This window comes from Balaenoptera physalus (assembly GCF_965194825.1).
Source record: "Balaenoptera physalus genome assembly, chromosome: 16".
Classification (NCBI taxonomy): Eukaryota; Metazoa; Chordata; class Mammalia; order Artiodactyla; family Balaenopteridae; genus Balaenoptera; species Balaenoptera physalus.
In genome coordinates, this window is record NC_138898.1 from 15,661,580 (window position 1) to 15,682,558 (window position 20,979).

General features: G+C 43.0%; 1 protein-coding gene across 2 annotated transcripts; it reads right to left on the reverse strand.

Moving 5' to 3' along the window:
- Window positions 1-228: 228 nt before the first annotated feature.
- Window positions 229-20,196, reverse strand: YWHAB (tyrosine 3-monooxygenase/tryptophan 5-monooxygenase activation protein beta). Of its 2 annotated transcripts, none has more exons than XM_082430363.1 (6): window positions 20,005-20,196; window positions 6,942-7,244; window positions 4,613-4,736; window positions 3,606-3,769; window positions 2,487-2,582; window positions 229-2,188 (listed from the first exon to the last, which is right to left on the reverse strand). In XM_082430363.1, the coding sequence occupies exons 2-6, from the start codon at window positions 7,239-7,241 to the stop codon at window positions 2,132-2,134; spliced, it is 741 nt and encodes a 246-aa protein (XP_082286489.1). In that variant the 5' UTR covers window positions 7,242-7,244; window positions 20,005-20,196; the 3' UTR covers window positions 229-2,131. The 2 variants fall into 2 exon arrangements, with proteins under 2 accessions (XP_082286489.1, XP_082286490.1); XM_082430364.1 differs by lacking the exon at window positions 20,005-20,196 and adding an exon at window positions 19,515-19,699.
- Between the last annotated feature and the right edge of the window lie 783 nt (window positions 20,197-20,979).

The following is a 20,979-nucleotide window of genomic DNA, read 5'->3' on the forward strand; positions in this document are numbered from 1 at the left end:
TTAGAAGCCACAAAGAGGACCCAACACCTGGATGGTTTGTTGTGGAAGGTGGACAGGCTCTGTGTTAATTCATGGCAATTTCTTCCCAGGCCCTCGACTGCTGGTTCTAAAGGATGAAAATGAAGCTGCTCCCTCCTTTTAAAGAGTAGAGCCCTAAATAAGTGTGATGAGAACAGTTAGCTAGTTCTGGTGGTGATACAGGTGGCGCCACACATCAATGCACAGGCCAACTGATAAAATTTTTTATTTCACTTTTGAGTTTTTACACTTTTCCTGATTATTCCGTGTAAGGTGGAAACTAGAACTGTTTAAAAGACATACACAAATCGAGTACATCAATAACCGGGGTTTTTTCTTTTTTGCTATACTATTTTCACAACCACAGGTGTGCTTGCTAGGCAATATAACCATCACAGAAGCAAACGTGAGGCAGAAAACTGGTGAGGAAAAACAAAGCAAGAGAGAGCTACCAGATATACAGACAGGCTCGTTCCACATTCACTACTGCGTTTTCAAGCGCCAAGTATTAACTGCACATTTTTGTTCAGCTAGAAAGGAGGGATTTTTTTTTTTCTTTTTTTTCCTTTTGGTTTGTTTGAAATCAGTGCATGAATGTTTCTCATTTCAGCAGATGGACAAACAGATGGACACTACGGCTATGGGGAATGTTCAGGGGAGAGGGGGGGATACTGTGAGACTGGTAGGCCTGGCTATCCCCAACTCTCCCCATCGCAGTGTTCATGCAACTTCCCTGCATTACAGGGTCTTGTTGAAACGTGTCTGTGAACTTGACAGGATGTGTACACTTGGGAGAGCTGGTGACAGGTGCTAACAAGCATCATCAGGGCTGGCTGCAATATAAGGAGAAACCATGGATATTTAAAAATACTTTTTTGAGTCAGATCTTGGTGTGACTGAAGAGCAACCACCGTTGTGAGAACTGGAAGAAGACAGAGCTGAGATGCGGGAAGCTCTTTTCAACTCTCTGAAGCAAGGCCGGCTCACCGAAGTGCTCCTCAACATCCCTCACCCTCTCCAGGTCCCCTGTCCCTGCTCATCTAGTACTAAACCGTGAGCAAAAGGCAAAGAGAAAGAGAATGCACAAAGAAAACAATGTAAGGAAGCTGAAGGACAGAAATTGAGAGACAAGAGAAAACCAAAGTCAATAGTCAAAAAGGACAGTGGGAAAGAATGTTTAGATTTCAAAATTTTAAAGCCCCGAGCTAGGAAGAACCCAAAGACTGAGTACTTACTCCTCAAGTGAAAGGCAATCTCTGCAGAACATTATTCTTAAAGGTGTTACCCAGGAAACAGATAAGGCCATTCATAAGATACACGGCTTTTTTTTTTCCTTCTTGAGCTCTCGGTTACAGGGAAAACAGATCCCACTATGGAAGCACAAGTTGCCAATCAGTAACATGCTGCTGTAGGAAAGGGGCTGGAATCACGTGTGGTCTGTGAGCACTGGACCTCTGCATGGTGTCATAAGCCAGTTATCTGCCACCAAGAATGTTAATTTCTGGCTTCGACTATCCTCAGAGGAAGACACTGTGGCCATCCGCAGTCATGAACCTTTGAGTGGCAACAGCCCCAACGGGTCAAGTGTCTACAAGCCCTGAACAGAACAGGCAGAATCACTGTGAATTACCATAAACTCGAATGCCAAACTAGAGGTGTCTCATTCCAAGTCCCAGTGTCACAATATAATCTCTATAACTTTCTGTACAACTTTACAATGGAACCGTATTTCAGTGACTGTTTTGAATTGAATTAAACTTTCCAAAAAGTTACACATAATTCAGGTCTATTTTGTTTTCTACCAGTAAGAGTTCTGCTAAATTACAAAACCCCATAATCACAGTGTTCAGTTTTTTTAAAAAAATTAAACACACAGTAATCCTGTCAATGTTCTTCAAAATCAAAACTCCAGAATGCCGTGGCATTTATGTGACCAATCTGAGTTTTAGATACAAATACCAGCTGCTTATCCCATGGACCATTTTTGCTAGGCTGAGGCTGTGAAAAACTGAAAGTCGACGTACGATTTTTTTTTTTTTTTTTTTTATCGCACAAAGGGATATACGTGGAGGGTACAGAGTGACACTGAAGAGATCACGAAGCACGACAGACATTAGTTCTCTCCCTCCCCAGCATCTCCTTCGTCTCCCTGGTTTTCAGACGTCCACAGCTGCAAAAGAAAAACAGAGCTATAAAGAAAGTAGGGCTACTAAAAGCTTCCTCAGGGAGGTGGCCCAGTGTGTGTCATCTCATCTCATTTAACTGTTTAAAATTCTTCCTTTATTACTGCAGACAGTGATGGCAAAGGTCAGAACTTCAGTAGGCATTTATAACCAATTTAAAAACTTAACTACACTTACAGGGTACAAATCCCCTCTTGAGTCTTAGGCAAGAGTGAATTACGAGGTAGAGGAATCGGAATAAGCTATAAGCCCTCCAGAAGCACTCATGGAATCAGAAGTACTTACAGTGAGATTGTCCCTAAGCAACTGCATGATCAGGGTGCTGTCTTTGTAAGACTCTTCATTCAGTGTGTCCAATTCAGCAATCGCTTCATCAAATGCCTAAAACAAAGAGCCTTCAGCAAAGAAGTCACAGGTTCCTCGGAACTAGTTTAGCCCAATATTTTTCTGCTAACAAGTGACTATCACTTCTCTTTCTGTACGGTACTTTGGGGGAACCTAGGTCATTGTTACCTTGTTTGCTAGTTATGTCAGCAAACACATGATGCTAGTTTATCAAGCGTCAACCAAAAATGACAAAAATTCCTAGATATGACCTTTACCTATTAAGTCAACAGGTATTACTGTTAACCCAGCACACTCATTCTAAGCAAACTCACATGATTTTTCAATTACCAAAGACGTTTCTAGTAATCCACCCTTTTTCTTCAAGCTGAAACTCAAAAGGTCTGGATACAAGGGATAAACGGAGAACAGAAGTTCACACCACTAAATCTGATTCAATTAAGCGATGGAACTTTGAGCATTCATTTCACACAGTTTTACCAACTAAAAATGTTTAAAAGAGTGTGCATATTGAAAGACTACAAAAATATGTAGAAAAGGCAGCTGGGTTACCAAAAGAAGACAGGAGGTAATTCAGTTAACAAAGAAAACAAGATCTGATTTCCTTCCTTTACAAGCCATAACCTCCAGTCTTGGTACAAGGCTGACAATGCACAATACAGTGGAGGCCTACAGTCCAAAGCGTGACAAAAACAGCAAACTACCTTCTCCCTGGATTGTCCACAACCACCCCCAGCCCCAAAAGAGTAATCAAACAACACAAACAAAAATCAGCAGAAGGCACTGAGAAGTCAAGAAGTAATAGGTGTGTATTTATTCCATAAAAGATATATACTCCTACCCCCGGAAAAATCTTCACAAAAGTCCAAGACAATGAGTTATGTTCAGGTAATTAAAAAATGGTACCAAAGAGCACAAGCAGTTTTACTATGATCAGAAACCACAGAGGGCACAACAACGTAAAACAACTATACCCCAATAAAAAATAAATAAATTTAAATTAAAAAAAAAAAAACTCTGCCAAAAAAAAAAAGAGAAACCACAGAGGGTCTTTCTCACCGTTTTTGCCAGGCTGCAAGCCTTTTCAGGAGAGTTTAGAATCTCATAGTAAAAGACGGAGAAATTAAGTGCCAGGCCCAGTCGAATTGGGTGTGTAGGCTGCATTTCTTTCTTACTAATTTCAAATGCTTCCTGGTAAGCCTGCTGGGAGTTTGACACAGTGGCTATAAGAAAGATAAAAAATATGAAAGGTTGGGTCTTTCACAGATTGCATCATATGCTGGATCCACTATCAAATTATTTTACCAAACTGGGCTGGAGCACATGCGCTATCAAACGAGGGTCAGTGTCTCTACCATTCGATTAACAATCCTTTGTTAAATGTGTACTCTAATCCAAGTACCATATTAAATGCTTTGAGGAAAAACAAAGACCATGATGACAAAGTCCACAAAAGCAGTTAGGAAATACAGAAATAACCCTGAACAAGATAGAACATGGAAAACAATGAGCTCTGATGGAAAAATCATGGACTTCAGAGTCAGACTCAAAGCTGGAATCCCCAACTCTTATTCATTAAGTGTGTGGTTTGGACTAAGTGAAAACCTCTGTGAGCCTTGGTTTCCTTATCAGAAAAAAAGGACAGACTCCCACCTACACTCCTAGTGTTGTGTGAGGGATAAATGAGACACACAGGAGGCGCTTAATAAAGCATAGCTATAATTGTCACCATTACACTAATGCATGTATATGACAAAAGAAATGCATCTCTATTTACTATGGTGGTTTCGTTCTACCAAACATTTTAAAGTTTCACCTCTAAAAGAGAGCTACCAAATAATCCTTAAAATAAAGATCTCTTTAAATGCGCTACTGCACCACACTTTTAATGCCCTCCATACTTGCCCCTTAGATACATTTGTCAACCCCCATGACCCTGTTTAACACCGGTCAGCACAATGCTGTGGTCCTTTAAATTCTGACTACAAACAAAGCAAAAACTTAAAATTATTATGAAGACTGGCTCCATTATTGGTCAAACTTCTTAAAAAAAAAAAGTTACTTACTTTGTTTATTTTCTCCAGATGCTACCTCAGAAAGATATCTAAAATAATCGCCTTTCATTTTCAAGTAGAACACCTTACTTTCTGGTTGTGTAGCATTGGGAATAAGGTATTTGTCCAACAGCTCCTAAAAAGTGATTCACATTCTGTTAAGAATCTGGAAATATTACTTACAAGATGTTAAAACTATGTTTGAGATTCAAGATACACACTACCACTTCTAAATAATTTTTTTGGAAGATTGAAAAAAATCGTAATTTTCATCCAAAGGTTTTAAATAGTTTTTAGCCCAGGTCATAACAGATGCCAGTATTTGTCTATTAAAAATCACTTTGACCGTCCATAAGGGGTTGATTAAAGTATAGCCATACAATGGAATGCTACATAGGCATTAAAAATGACGATGCAGAACTACTGTGATAACGTGGAAAGGTTCTCCAAAAGAAGTCTGGGGGGGGGGGGAAGCAGATAATAAAAACCATGTGACCCCTATTTTAATATTAAAATAGATATGCGTACATGCACGGAAATACCTAAGGGAAGAGTCTGGAAGAATATTTATCAAGATGTTAATAATGGTTCTCTAGGTGGTAGAATTAGACGTGATTTTTTTATTTTCTTATTTATACTCTTCTGCCCTGTGCTTTTTTTTTTTTTTTTTTTTAAACATGAACTTGTATTAATTCTGTAATTAGAGGAAAAAAAAAAAAACTTTCCATTTTGGGAGAAAAAAACGTGATAATAGGGCAAATCTGCCAAGAACTAAGTTTCGAATTGATCGGACCTGGGTAGAAATCCCTCCTCTGCTGCTTACTATCTGTATGACCCTGGACAAATGACCTAATCGCCCTGAGCCTTAGTTTCCTCAGCTACACACAGGGAAGCATAATAGCCACCTCCCAGCGTACTTATGAGGATAAATGAGCCAATGTTCACAAAGTGCTTAACACGCTGCCTGGCACGCAGTAAGCACTCCAAAAGTAGCTAATACTATTATTAATAATAAATTCCTTTAAACATTTATGCTTACAACAAAAGCAGTTCTGAAGGAGTCCAAGCTTCGTATACAGAGCAATATTTTCGAAGAGTTGTTTTAGAATGTGGCATCCTGAAAAACTGGTTAAGAGGCAGTAAGTACCATGCTTTTCTTCACATTCTTTCAGATGCTCATAAAAGCTGGTCTACAGTTCAGGAATTAGGGAACTTTCTTGCCTTTGGAATGCATGCCATACTTCATCTGAATACCAGATGTACCTAACATTCAGGAATTAGTGCACCGTTAACAAACCCCCAAATTACCAACAGGCAACAAATTTAGCCATGACACTCGTACACCACGACTCTAACAAAAAGAGCAGCTCAATGCAAAAGCTTAGCTGTAAGGGGATTTAATCAATCAAAGTGAGAAGATGCAGGGGGCAGCAGTCGTTTTAATATTCCTTGCAGACAGACAGGGTGTAACTCCTTATGGGTTAGGGATGAGGAGTACTGCCTGGAGGCTGACCAGCTTTGTACTGGTTTTCAAAAGAAAGGTGTCAAGGGCAGTAACTCGGGCGAGGCAGCCAGCAGGGGAGGAGGTAGATCCACAAGTGTGAATTCCTTTTCCCTTCAAAGCAGCCCTCACCGTTCATTTTTACCTGATTTCACCTGGAAGAAAAAGAAAGTTCCCAGTGGGCTCAGGATGTGAGGGAAAGACAATATGATCATGATTTGCTCTAGGATATGCGCCCCTCCCATCCAACCCCAGATGGTGGCTCGAGGGAAAGCAGTTAGGAATCAGTCGTCTGACTAAGGCTTATATAAAACACCAGAGAGGAGAATCCCCAAACCACTTCTGATTTGCCTTCGGAATGCAGGCCCGAACTGATGGACGCGGCTACCTTTCAGACAAAAACTGGACTCTACGCTGTGCAGGGACTGGGGAGAGGCTAAAAGGCAGGTCGGCTTTCTGCTCCTCTCTCCCCTACTGGAGATGGCACTGCCATCACACTAATACAGAGAATAGCCTCTCTGTGGCTGCATCTATCAAAAATCCTGCCTCTCTGGCCTCAACTTCTAAAGAAAAGATGGAGGGATGCTGACCAAATGTACCTGTTTTTCAGAGGTCTCTGGAAAGGAGAGGAAAATACTCCATAAGAGACGAGCAACCTCTGATCAGGTAAGAGGTAAGAGAAAAATCACATCGTATGCTTAAAACTTAGCTGCAGATGGTTTGCAGCTTCCCAGTATATTCAGACACTTTTCTCTCACAAGCTGTTTGAGAGTTCGCATTCGTACATGAAATGAATACTATTAGAAATCGTTGTTTAGAACAGGGACACTGGCCGCTTACCAGAACATCGTTGCAGATGTCCTGCAGCTCTGCCTCGATCTTCTCACGATACTCTTTGCCCATCTGCTGCTTCTTCTCGTTCCGCTCTGTTTTCTGTTCGATGCTGGAGATGACACGCCAGGAAGAACGGCGGGCACCGACCACATTCTTGTAGGCAACAGACAGCAGGTTTCTCTCCTCATTGGAGAGCTCGTGCCCCTGCTCCGTGACTGCCTTCATGGCCGCAGCCATGTCATCGTAGCGCTCCGCCTGCTCGGCGAGTTTGGCTTTCTGTACCAGCTCACTTTTATCCATGGTCATTCCCTAGAACAAGAGCAAGAGAAAGAGAGAGAGAAAGCGAATGTCAGGCTTCGGGGCCCAGGAAATGCACGCGTGAATCTTCTTCCAAACCATCTGGAAGGAAACATACCTAAATGGGAAGCATCTACTTCCAAATGCCCTCAGTAATATCGAGCATGAGCGCCTGCAGGGTTAGGTTCTTTGCTATGGTCTTTACTATTTTGGTCCATTTTCCCAACAGTCCTACAGGGCAGATATGTTCACAACAATCCCGCCCCCCTCTGTGAGGTGAAGAAATGGAGGTTCAGAGGAGGCAAGTGGTGTGCCCAGGGCTAGGAGGTGGTAGAGAGCCAGAACTCAAACTCAAGTCTCTGTCTCTCGAGTTGTTTTCTTCCACTTTCCTAATCTGCCTCCTCAATGCACAGAGATGGCTTAATTCTTTAGAAGCTTATATCAAATATACGTCCTTTTCTTCTTTCAAGAATTATCTGGTTTTGCTGTTTTTCCCCACAGTATGTGGAAAAACACCTGAAGTGGGACGACTGTTTCAATCAATCTTAAAGCAAAAGATATGACTTTCAGTGTTATATTTGGCAGTGCCCATGAAGCAACAGGTACCTAAAAAATAGGAGCCATTTTTATCACATCTTCTGCAATGCACTAACTTTGTTACAAGGAGACACTGTCCACGAGAGCACAGACTTGAGGCAGGCAGATTTGGCTCTACCTAGCACCAGCTCTGCTTTTTTACAAGTGGCATGACCTTGGTCAAATCACTCAGCCTCTGAGAGCTTCCGTTTCCTAACTGGAGAATAAGAATATTCCCAACTAACTTTCCAGCGGCCGCTGTGAGGCACGAATGACCTCATCTATGTGAAGGCACTGTGAAAAGTCTAGACATTATATACAAATATCAAGCACTAACTCTGTACGTGGTACAGGCTGCAAGAGATATGGGTGTATTCACCAAGATGCACAGCAACAGAAATGCAAACCATAATTGAGTTTGCATAAAAGTTTTCCCGAAATAGACAAAAATCTTAGTGATTTCAGTTTATCATTTCATCAAACCCTCTATACACCAATCAGTGAATACCTCTTCAATAATTCACCTCACCTTAGTCAATTCCCCACTATAATAATCACCATTAATAGAGTGCAATAATTTTTGGATAACACGTAGCTAAAAAATTATTTATTAACCAATAAGAGTTAGTTTTATGTACTGTTGGTTTAAATTTCAATTGTATATCCACCTGTGCCACAGTGTAAAAATACACTAATATCTTAAGGTTTAAAAAGATAAAATACTACTTTAAAGAGTGGTAAGAATATCAATATTTTTAAAACAAATTCTTTCATCACTTTATACATTGCATCACAATTTAAGACTGTGGCTTCACCTCAAAAGTCATTTCTGTATTTTCAAGGGAGAAATTCTACAGACAGGACCCTACCACAAAAAAAAGTTTTATTAGATGGAGGACAATTTTAAGATACACTCTAAATCTAGACAATTCAGAAAGAGTTGGTTCTCTAGTTCAAAACTGAGTTTTCTTCCCACAACTTATTATCTAAATCATATTCAGAGCTGTGTCCTATGTAAGGCTCGCTGATTCTAACCTTACACTCTGAAGCAGATCTCACCTTGATCCGTCTGACTTCACCCACATCACCAGAATGAGACTACAACAGAGGTAATAATCCATCCGCTCTCCTACATTTCCCAGCAACCCTTCTGCACTTCGGAGGGGTCATACAGTTAGTTCTGTCCAATGAAACATAAGCATAAATGACGCTACTTCCAGGTGCTGAAACTGCAAAAAACCACACGAGGCTCTCTTCTCTCATGGCAGCCATGTGATCTAGATGGTGCTGTCACAAAACAGCAGTTTCTGCAGCCTGAGTCCCTAAGTGACCATGCAGTACAGAGACCCCTGCAAGCCCACACTGGACGTGCAACGTGAAGCCACTGAGATGTGGGGGCTGCTTGTTACCAACACACAACACAACCTAGTCCTACTCTAATACAAAGTCCATCGCAAATACACTATTCATCCTCTTAAAATTATATACTTCCTCCGTACGTCTAACTTTCTCAATCGTAACGTCTTTCTGATCAGGATACTATCTCCATCTTTAAACAACGCTACTTTATGGTCCCTAAAGGTGAGAGGCAGAGGGAAGCCAACTTTCAAAGAACTTCAGAAGTTTTCCAGTTTGCAGACTAATTCAGAGTTATAAGTCACCTAGTGGCCCACTCCAAAGTACAGAAACAGCACCTGTGCAACTCTACCCAGGAAAGATTCCAATTAATAAAAGTCCTGGTCAAAGCCAATTCAAAGCTAAGCTATCCCATGCAGTATTACAAAAGAGTAATAGAGAAATGCAATTAGCACCGCCTAAGGGATGCCATGAAACTCTTTGGCTCTACCAGACCGCTTAACTAAGGTCCCCTCAACCCCCCACTTCTCCTCTTCCCAAACATTAAAAGTTAAATCATCTCTCTCCCAAGAATCCTGACGACTCCTTGGGACCTCCCAAATGTACACGCCCTATTTCTCAAAATAAAATGTGGCCTTTCTCGTTTGGGGCCAACTATTTCAGGCTTCTTTGGGATCACTGCAAGAGCTCTTGGAGACTGAGAACCATGATGATATGGTAAAACTGAATGCATGTCTTAAAGAATGTAGTCATCTATTTAAAAATTTTTAAACACACACACCCCCCCCCAACAACTTACAACAAACAAAATCCATAGCTAAATGTCCTGATGCCTACTGCTTACATAACTTTTGACTTATATAACATGGATTTTGAAGCAGCTAGACCAATTTCAACAGGAAATGGGTTACACAACACCCAGCGGTTTGGAGGAAGGCAGCAGACAAGGGAGAAACGAAAGTGTTCCTATTTCTACATCCCTAATAAACCTCCCACCCATCATCTTTCCCTAGTCCCACTGCTTTCAGCCTCTCATTACCTTTAACCTTCACATCTGCTATCAGAACCATTTTAAAGTTCTGATCAAGTCACGTCCTGCTCAAAATCCTTTACAGTTCCCTACTACTGACAGGAGAGTCAGATTTCCTCCCCTGTTAGTGAAGGTTTTCCAAGCTATCTCCCCAGGCTTCTCCCAAAACATGCCTTCTGCACAGCAGGTGCTTCTGTCAAAATGGTTTTCTTACACATGCTTCTCTGTCTCTGCGTCTTGTGCTCACCAAGCCATCCCTCTGCCTGGAATGTCCTTTCCCGTTTATTCTGCATATAAAATTCTTCAGAGCACGGCTCAGATGGCATCCCCTCTATGAAACCTTTCTTAGGCCGCTTAACCTAAGCTGTCTAATCAGACAGCCACTGGCCGCATGTTAAAACGGAAACGTCTTGGATATACGGAGTTAATTTTTTTTGTCGGGGGGGCCCCACACTGCGCAGCTTGCGGGATTCTAGCTCCCCAAACAGGGATCGAACCTAGGCCACGGCAGTGAAAGCGCCGCGTCCCAACCACTGGACCGCCAGGGAAATCCCTGGAGTTAAATTTTTTTAAATTATGAAAATTGATTCCATCCTTTTTCCCCGCTTTTAAAATGCAGTTACCAGATAATTTTAAATTACGTGGGACTCACGTCCTGTGTCTATTGGACAGCACTGCTCTAAGCTGAAAATATTCTCACAGAGCACTGCATCTATTCTTAACGTCTCAGCACATTTCTTCAGCACTACAATTATGTCTACATCGCGTATGCCCCTTCCCACACCATCAACGCCTTTAGGGCACACCCCCCGCAGCACCTCGCACAGAATCGGCATGAACAAATTTTCGCTGAATGAGCGAGCAGACCCTAAAGCTGCAAATTTGGTAGAGTTCTGTCTCTTCTCAAATAATTCAAAGCACCTATTCTTCACAAGCACATTACGTCCTCATTACATCTGTACCTCACTCCATGTACCTGATTTCAAAATTACCCTTAGTCATACCCGGACTCTTACTCAGCAACTTTGGATGACTCTCTTTTGGCTACTCCACCCAATCTAAACTCTTATCTGGCTTGCCAAGTCCTTCATAATTTGGCTCCTCTGTACCTATTAGGCTTTCTCATCCACAGTTCTCCAACATGTACCTTTCTTGCAGGCTGGACATCACCGAATACCCTTAGTCGTCATGCTTAAACCTGTCTGAAATTACTTCAGTAGTTCCCTTCATCTAGAAAGCCCCCCGTTTACTCCCTGCCTATGTAAACTCTATCCATCCATCTAGGGCTAGAAAGCCTTCCTTGAATATCCCAGCCCCCACTGATCTACCCTGCCCACGAATCCAAACACACTCGTAGCCTCTTACACAGTCCAGGCTTCTCTAGGCCTCCATTCTATATGTTCTATGGTCCAAGTAATGAGTGGTGTACCATTTACAAACAGTGTTACATGTGTATGTCCTCAAAGGAAAGCTTCACATTTGTTTCTCATCTAATGCCTAAAACTTTGCCAAGGACAAAACTAATACTCAAATAAATATCTGTGAATTTTTTCAGCAGGTCATTACTGGGAGGCTACCTGTATGTGGTGTGGCAGAGGCCTGTGTGTAAACGCGGAGGCTGCCACTACACAGCCGTGTGAGCTCGGTCGGTCTCAGTCTTCCAACCTCTGAACTGGAGGCAACAGCAGCTACCTCAGGAGAGGTGCTCTGAAGATGAGGTGCAGCGAATCAAAGGATAATAAATGTGGAAATCTTTTTAAAAAGGTGCATAGTGCACAACAAATTGGAAGTGCTGTTATTCCTCTCACAGTACCTACACATCACTGTTTTAGCCCATAAATGTGAGCTTGGAATTAAGGAAAAAAAAAAGAAGAAGACAACCCATGAGAAGGAAAAACAAGTCTAATTAATCTTGTACAGGAAGCGAATATGTTACGATGTAACATTCCTGATGAGACTCGACCCCTCAACATCCTGAAAAATAGACACACCTGTTAACTGTAACACTTTCTTTTATAAATTTATTTATTTATTTTTGGCTGCATTGGGTCTTTGTTGCTGCGTGCATGCTGGCTTTCTCTAGTTGCAGCGAGCGGGGGCTACTCTTCGCTGCGGTGCGCAGGCTTCTCATTGCGGTGGCTTCTCTTGTTGCGGAGCACAGGCTCTAGGCGCGCGGGCTTCAGCAGTTGTGGCTCTCATGCTCTAGGCGCGCAGGCTCAGAAGTTGTGTCGCACAGGCTTAGCTGCTCCACGGCGTGTGGGATCTTCTCGGACCAGGGCTCGAACCTGTGTCCCCCTGCATTGGCAGGCAGATTCTTAACCATGGCGCCAGCAGGGAAGTCCCAACTGTAACACTTTCATTCATTAGTTCCTGATTTCATTAAGAGGCGCCAAGTAGTGATGGTTTATAATCAGGGCCTACTTTTCTCCTGAGACTTTTGAACTGAGGACCCACCAAGAAAAACACTGGCAAGAGAGCCTTCATTTGCTCCTAAAAAGCCTTAAAAGGCTACAGTCTCCTCATCAGGCTTGGCACTAACGGCACAGAGTCAAGATACCAGAGGGGACAAATGTATGAGAGGCCACAAGAGGTCTAACCCTGCAGTGGACCAAGAGATTTCCCAGATCAGGAAGATGCTGACATGCTCTCAAGCACGGGTGTCTATCTCTCTCAGTCACTGCAGGCAGCACTTCAGAGGACTGGGGAGCATTTGCTGATTAAACCAGCATCTGCTTAGTGGAGAATGGGAAACCGTCTAGATATCCAACAGGGGAGTGGCTGAAAAGACACAGCTGGCAAAGATTACATGGCCATCAAAAGAAGGGATTTAATGTCTTAGAAAGATCTGTTACAGAGGTATGGGGTGGCGGGAGCTGCACAACAGTCTTCCATTTTTGTAAAATATCCCCTAAAGAATGTTATGAGGAGTAATTCTAAAGGTGCCCATAAAATAACAGGATAAATAAATGAAACCCTAAATCAGACAGTGAATGCTGAAACAAACGTATATATGAACCAACCTAGCCCCTCTATCTCAACTCGTTGCCTAAGGGATATTTTTCTAGCCCAGGGCAGAATCCTGAGCGGTCATTTCCCAGTGGCCAGAAGGAGACATCCAAGAATAAGAAGGGACAAAAATTAAAATAAAAATGACTATCCATTGCTAATCCATATAAAAAAAAAAAGGCACTGCAAAGGACCTTATGAAATGTGGCCTTGAGAAGTATTAACTTTCAGCTACGTTTTGTTTTCAAGGAAAAGAACATGCTCAATTCTAAAATACTGAGCTTTAATTGAGTTTAATAATTTGCTAGAAATTTAAAACAAGGATTCCATTACCAGGTGTCAGGATTACTGAAGCTCCAACATGAAACCCGTATAAGTGGGACCTGTTTTTAGGAAAGCCCTACATACAAAAAATCTGGGCTTCTAAAGAGAAATTAGGTAATTTTTAAAATAATGTCTCCGAATCTCAGTTTCCTCAAATGTTAAAAGGAAACATTAATAGCTATCAAATAAGATGATATACATAAAATGCCTAGACAGCACTGGTCAAAGTAAAGGCTTAATAAATAGGCATATATTCTCACTCTTAAGCTACATCACAAAAATACAATGTATATAATTTAATGTGTGTTGAAATAACTGCAAATGAAAAAACTACCAGTATTTCCAAGAACTCTCTTTTGGAGTTCAGAATAGCACAGTCCTCCCCTCAGAGAGCTGAAACTCTCAGGGTAGGAACACGAGAAGGGAGGGCAGACATATTTAAGGATTCTAAAGCTTCCCCTTGAAGAAGCAACCAGGTAGAATTCAAAGGAGGAGGTTTCGTTTCAAAGGGGCTGGGCCCTGACTGGTTTTATGGGTGGGAGGGGTTCTGTGTAGGACAGGAAAGGGGGCTCCAGGGAGGGACAAGAAATACAGGTGTATGAATCAAGTGCAAGTATGTTTTTCTAGATGAAAAAGAAATCACAGGCCAAAGTAGATGAGGAACTGAGAAGAGTTAAGAATCTGGAGAGAGGAAACTGACAGGAGCACCTTAAAAATCTAGGCTAAGGGTGGGAGGGAGGGAGACGCAAGAGGGAAGAGATATGGGAACATATGTATATGTATAACTGATTCACTTTGTTATAAAGCAGGAACTAACACACCATTGTAAAGCAATTATACTCCAATAAAGATGTTAAAAAAAAAAAAAATCTAGGCTAAAAAGTTCCACGGGGTAAGGAACTGACAGTCAATTCTGAAGAGCATTCACTGCCGGACCACCCCAGACACAGCACCCACAGCACCGTCAAGTCAAAGTTACAGTCCTGGAGTCACTCTGCTGGAGGAAAAGCAGATGCCAGACTACCGTGGGAGGGACTGCGAGAGCCAGTGGGACCAGGTGTTTAGTGGGCGTTACCAAGAAAAAATGAAGCACTCCTGGCTCTTAAAGACTTTTAATACCCAGTGAAAAACACCCGCTCTAAAAACGGGTCTGTGTGCCATTCTACACACAAAATTCAGAGTCCTTTAATAAATTTCATTCTATTCACATGCTTGCAGGCTCTTTGTTAGAAAATGAAACACAGCATGTCTAAAATACAAAGGCAATAGCTCTGATATCCAGCCAACACTGAATTGTGGAGGGAAACATCACTTCTACTTCAAAATCCCTTCCTTCTTTCATATCAGTTGTTGAATATCATTGTTAATTATGTCCAATTAGCCAGAATTAAACCTGAAACAATGGAGGTGTTAAGTGATATATGCCCAAGGTCATACAATGTGAATCAATAGCAGACATGACAATAAATTGACCTCTTGGCTTGAAGTGATCAATGGAACAGAATAAAAAATTAAAATACGCTAATTCTGATTCATAATCTAATTGGTCAACCTTGTGAATAGGTTCAAAGGCTTTGGGCCCACCAACATAATGGAACCCCGTCCAATTTACCAGTACTACACACCAACTCCATAGATTACCTGACCTCTTGTGAGTCTCAGTTTTCTCATGCATAAAATAGGCAAATCTACCTAAGAGGGTTCTTGTAAGGAGTAAAATAGATCATGATGCAAAACATTTAGCACAGTCTCTGCACACTGTAAGCACTAAAATGGCAGCTACAGTATATTCCGCACAGAAGTCTACAAGCGGTCAGCCAGTGAAGGGACACTTACTACACACCTCATTTCTTTTCAATCCAGATGGCTTTCCCTAAGACTTTTAAAAGGAAGGCACATGTTAACTTACATATGCTTATTTCTAAAGTAGCACTGATCAGAATTCAGTGTAAATGTCTTTGTTGGCTCCCACATTGGATTGTGAGCTTAAGGTAGGAACCCAAACTTCTATCTTTGGGCACCCAACATGTAGCACAATGCCTGCCACACTGAATGTGAAACTACCTGATCAATGGATGCAGTTTTTTAAAGTGAACAAGGCTGCTATTTCCTATGTGGACAGAGGTAAGCAGACCACTTCTGACCTATAAAACACAGACTATATTTAAACTCTGTCTTAGACTACTCTTTGAAAAAAGCCATCTCAGCTCCAGTCAGGAGACAACACTATGCTCTCTGACCAATCGTTTCTCAGGTACCTATTGTTATATTTATAGGTTCAAACTGAGTTTCAAAAAGCCCCTGAACTCCTCTATTCAAAAGTCCAACCAATTAGTTATACAAAAAGCCACACCAGCTTATTGGTTTAGTAAATAACAACAAAATACCCATCATTTATGATCTGTCTAAATGTGCAAAAAGTTAGGGGTTTATATCAACTCCTTTAATCTTAAGTATCCTAAGGGGTAGATGTCATTGTCCCAATAACCTGTTACACAGGTATATTTGGTACACGCTCTTTCCTCTATGCAGCACCGCCTCCTAAAGATCAATATGATTCTTAATGATTACTTAAGGAAAAGAGAGAATGACACTTTTTTGAAGAACCACACAAAGTTATTACAGTGAGGTTTGAGAACTGGACTTAATTTATCTAGCTTTAAAAATCAAAATAAAATTAGTTTAAAACAGCATATGTCAAAAACTCATCAGACTGTCAAACAAGCTTTAAGGTGAGCTTTGTGGGCAAACAATAACAATGGCCAGGGCTCATATCAACTTTATTGTCTCCTCCAATCTCTGCTCTGGTCAAGGCCATTCAGAAATAACTTTTATTGTTGGGTCTCTTAGGGAAAACAATGAAATAAACTAACCAGTACAGGAAAAAACTTACACAATAGAGGGCTGGCCAGATTATTTTAAAGTCACCTTACTAACCTACAGTCTGCTGGAAATCCCTTGATCTCAAGGCCATCAATCAATTTCATCTCATTGTAAGTATCAGAAACACATAATTATGCTTATGTTAGAAGATCTTTTAGCAGAGAAAGCGGAAAGATGATTGGCTTTTAGCATACACATGACAGAACAGAAAGTACTTTCATCCATTTTTCCTAAGTAGTCCCTTTAGAACAATTCCCTCAGAATCCAGCTCTGTTAGTTTCTCCATAATGACACAGAGAAGACTAGGCTCTATTCATGTAGAGACCAAGATGGTTTTAAAGCTTAAAAATTGCTATTATACAACTAATTTCTTGCCTCCTAGCTAGTGTGAATTGTGGTCACCTGTCCTTAGAAAAATGTAGGAACCTAGGAACTTAAATTCCCTTTACAAGTAAATTTTAGTTCATTTTCTATGGTACCCTCATTTAAGGAAAACTGCTTAGTTTGATGCCACTGAAAGAGCAGATAGCATAATAGGACATTTTAATTTAGAATTCTTTCTCTACTTACGTAGATATAGATACTTGGTCTTGACCAAATTCTATTAGAACCTAGGATTGGATAAATCAGTGTGCAACAAAGTAGCTCATGAATTTTCTCCCTAATATGAAGCAAATACTAGAAAAACTGGGTTTTTCACAAGTTTGCTTCCTAATGCACACCAGCAGTATCTTCCCTGTATGCCAGAATAAATATACTACCCCCCCCCAAGAAACTACATTATATCTATTTCCAAAAATAGCTAAGATTCCTGTCCAAACACATTTACCTGAATAAGATACGGGTAAAGAAAAATTAACTACTAGATGGTATTCACATGAAAGATATACATGTGTTGTTCTACCACAAGTAGAAATCTATCATTAGAGCCAGACTGCCTGGGTTTGATTCCTGGCTCCAGCACTTACCCAGTGCTGTGTGTGTGTATGCCCCCAGGAAAATTATTTAACTTCTCTGTGCCTCAGTTTCCTCAACTGTAAAATGGGGCTAGCAGTACTTACCTATCATTGGCTGTTATGAAGGCTCAGTTAATACGTGTAAAGTGCTTAGAACAAAGCTTGGCACATACAAATGGTAGCTATTATTATTACAGCTTGATGCTACCTCATCAGTTGATGAATAAATCATATAGAAAGACTTTATATGTGCCTATACTCTACAGCATATATACATATGTCTTATGTATATATATGTATATTCAGGAATGTGGTCAACCAACATTTATTAAACATCTGGTATATCTCACACCCTTATTTTAATTATTGAGTTTGTCACAATAATACATCAAAGACTATTACCATTTGCATTGATCAGATGAGAAAATGGGCTCAGAAAGCAGTACTGAAGATGCTCTACACAAAACTGTTCCAGAATAATGTATTGTTTTTTGAAAGCAACATGTATACAAAGTAGAATGCAACCAAGGGGGAAAAAAGCCCTTAACAGTGAACTCTGTGATTAAAACACAAAACCGAAAGCTTATATTTAACAATTTACAGTCTGTAAAAAGGTCTCTTGACAACTCTGGAGACAGAGAAACCAGGAACCAGAGATTAAGCAGCACACTGAAGACCACATTGCTAGAAAATGCTGCAGGCAAGAGCGGAATCAAATTTATCTGACTCCAAGTCCAGTGCTCTTTCTGCTTCTATATCCACAGCCAAATGGGTAAAATGCACTTTTTGCAGTGGCCCAAACCTCTGGAGACTCTGCCTCCAGAACTAGCATGAGGGGAATGTGCTCAGCCTGGTTTTGTGGAGGCTGCTTCCCTGATCCACAGAGCTCCGGTTCTAAAATGGCTCCAACGTAACACAAGCACGGCATGATGGGAAATGTACAGAAGATTACAGGGTAGGAGCCGTACTCCAGGGGCTGACAGGCCGTAAATATTTGCTACTGATGAAAGAGGAGATTCAACCTGGAAACCAAGTGTGTGGTCTAGGTCAGAGCATCTCATTTCTCATAAGGACTTCATCTGTAACATGGGTGAATGGTTTCTCATCTCACTGAAAGGAGAGGCTTGGGAAATAATTCAGCAGTTGCTACTGGATTATTAGCCTTCCACTGTGAAGATCACCTGTAAAATTCTAACTTGGGTCCAATAAAAACTGACAGGTTTTACCCTCACTGTGTGTGCTAAGGACACAGATCCTAGAAAAACGAGGGTTCCGGCAACTGATATATTCCTAAATAAGAAATGGGGTGTCCTAGAAGCAGTCAAGAAGGAAATGACCGAGATTCATTAACACATATTAACACATATAAATTTCTAACATGAAAAGGCAAAAAGCTGAGTACCCATGTGCCTAGTTCTATAAACTGCGTATGTGTGTGGTTTCATATGAACAATTGAGACAGAGTGAGAAATGCAGACAATTTTTCATATTCTCCCAAGTGCTTCATCTTTCTGTTTTGGCTCCTGTGGCCGCCTGATTTTACATGTTCATAACAACATCTTGCCAAATTCTGTCTCTCACACAGGGCAAGTAAAATCAGAACCTGATGCTATCTAGCCTTACCAAAGGGAAAAGCAGCGACGGCAAGGACAAGAGACAGGAATTTTTACAGAAAGGTTGGCGAATTGTCTTACCAATACTGCCACTTTTGAAAACCCCATTACATGTGAGTTCTCCATTTGCAATAGACAAAGATCTACTCATCTTGTGCAAAAAAGGGGCCTAATCACTCCCACCCCTTCGCCACCACCAGGGAGGCCACCAGGAAAATTTCAGTCCTAATAACGTGCTAACACACAGTATGGGGGAATTTGGGGCGAGGACACAAAAGACTCTGGCATTAAATGACGGTAAATACCGTGGGAAAATATTCCGATTCTCAGCTTCCGACATTTTTTTTCCTGGGGATCCCGCCTGACTCAGTAACCAGTTCCAACAAATGCATTTTCTTGATTCAAACCTCAACCCTGTGCCTCCCAGGGAATCTCGGGTCCTGCCAGGCTCCCAACCCAGCGAACGATGATGAAATGGCTTTACTGCAAAGTGGGAGGGGGTTTTCCCTCTGCTCTCTCCCAAGGTTAAACCCCTTACCCATCCAGCGGGAGTCGAGCAGGGGCATTGGGGATCAAGAGCTCGCCCGCATTTGGTTACATTTTCATTTGCGAAAACCGGAAAGCGAGGAGCAGGGGTGACAGGGCTGAAAGGGTCGGTTCTGGCCGCTCAAGGCGCAGAGAGGGGTCGCGCGGGGATCGAAATTGGGTAGTGAGCGAGGGTCGGGGGTCCGCGACCCGATGTCCCTTCCGGCCCGGTACGGCGCCGTACCCCGCCCGCCGGGCAGGGACGCAGGCGGCGAGGGCGGCCCGGGCCTCTCCCAGAACGAAGGGCCCAGCCCCGGAAACAGGGAGGGGCCGCGGCGAGGCCGAGCCCGCGTCGCAAGCGGCCGCACGGGGCCGAGGAGGCCGCGCGCCGCCGCCCCGAGGGCCCACCCGCGGGGTCGCCCTCGTCGCCACCGCCGCCGGTGGTGGGGGAGCTTTGGGCTCGGGCCCCCGGGGGCCCCAGGCGGAGCCCGCGCCGCACTCACTGTGGGAGGACTGCAGGGGGGCAAAGACGCTTGCGAGCGGAGCTCCGGGCGCAGTGACCGCTTCCTTCCAAGCCCACTCCTCCGGCGGCGGCTGCAGTGACGGCGGCGGCAGCAGCTACCCCGACTCCGGAATCGGCGGCGGCGGCGGCGGCGGTGGCGGCGGCTCCACTTCCGCTCCGGTCACCACTTCCGCTCTGGCCCGAGCCCCGCCCCTGCGCCGCCTCCTCATTGGGCGAGCGGGGCACGGGGTTGTCCCGGCCGCCCGAGAGGGGCGCCGACCGAGGGAGGAGGGAGAGTTGAGAGCTGGGATGCTGCGGCCGGTGGAGGGCGGGGGTCAGGGCCGGGAGCAAGGAGGAGGCGGGCGTAGGGGGACGGAAATGGGGGCGGGGAGAGGAAAGAGAAGGTGGAAGGAGCGGAGGCGGAGCTGAGGGGGAATCTAGAAAGGGGACGTGTGGGAACCAGGGAGACTGGGCGAGGTTTGGGGTTCGGCGGGCCTGAGGCTTAGGCTTGGAACTCGCCCGCGTCAGGCCCAGAGTCTCCGAGGTCATCGGTTCCCACCCCACCCAAAAAGTAATCGTCACGAGGTCGGAGGTTGAAGTCAGTCCTCTTTTGCTGTGTGCTTTGGGAATGCTGGATTTAGGGAAGGACAGATATTGCTCATCCCTAAATTTTCGCTTAGTCCTCCCTTCAGTCCTTCAAGGTACTGATCATTTCCTCCTTTTGTGGACTGAGGAGGCCAGGAATTGGACCGGCGAAGGCCTTTTCTTGGAAGCCTGTGTGTGTGATCTCTTAATTGAATACCCCTCCCCAAAATCTTAGAGGAAGCTTAAGGAAAGGAACCAGGTCTCCACGGGCCCCCCACTCCTGTGACTGCTCTTCCCAAGGCAGTTTTTCAAAATGCCTCACCTCTACTTCCCTTTCATTCATTCATTTTCAGCAGATATTTATTAAGCAGGCTTTATGTTTAGTGCTGGA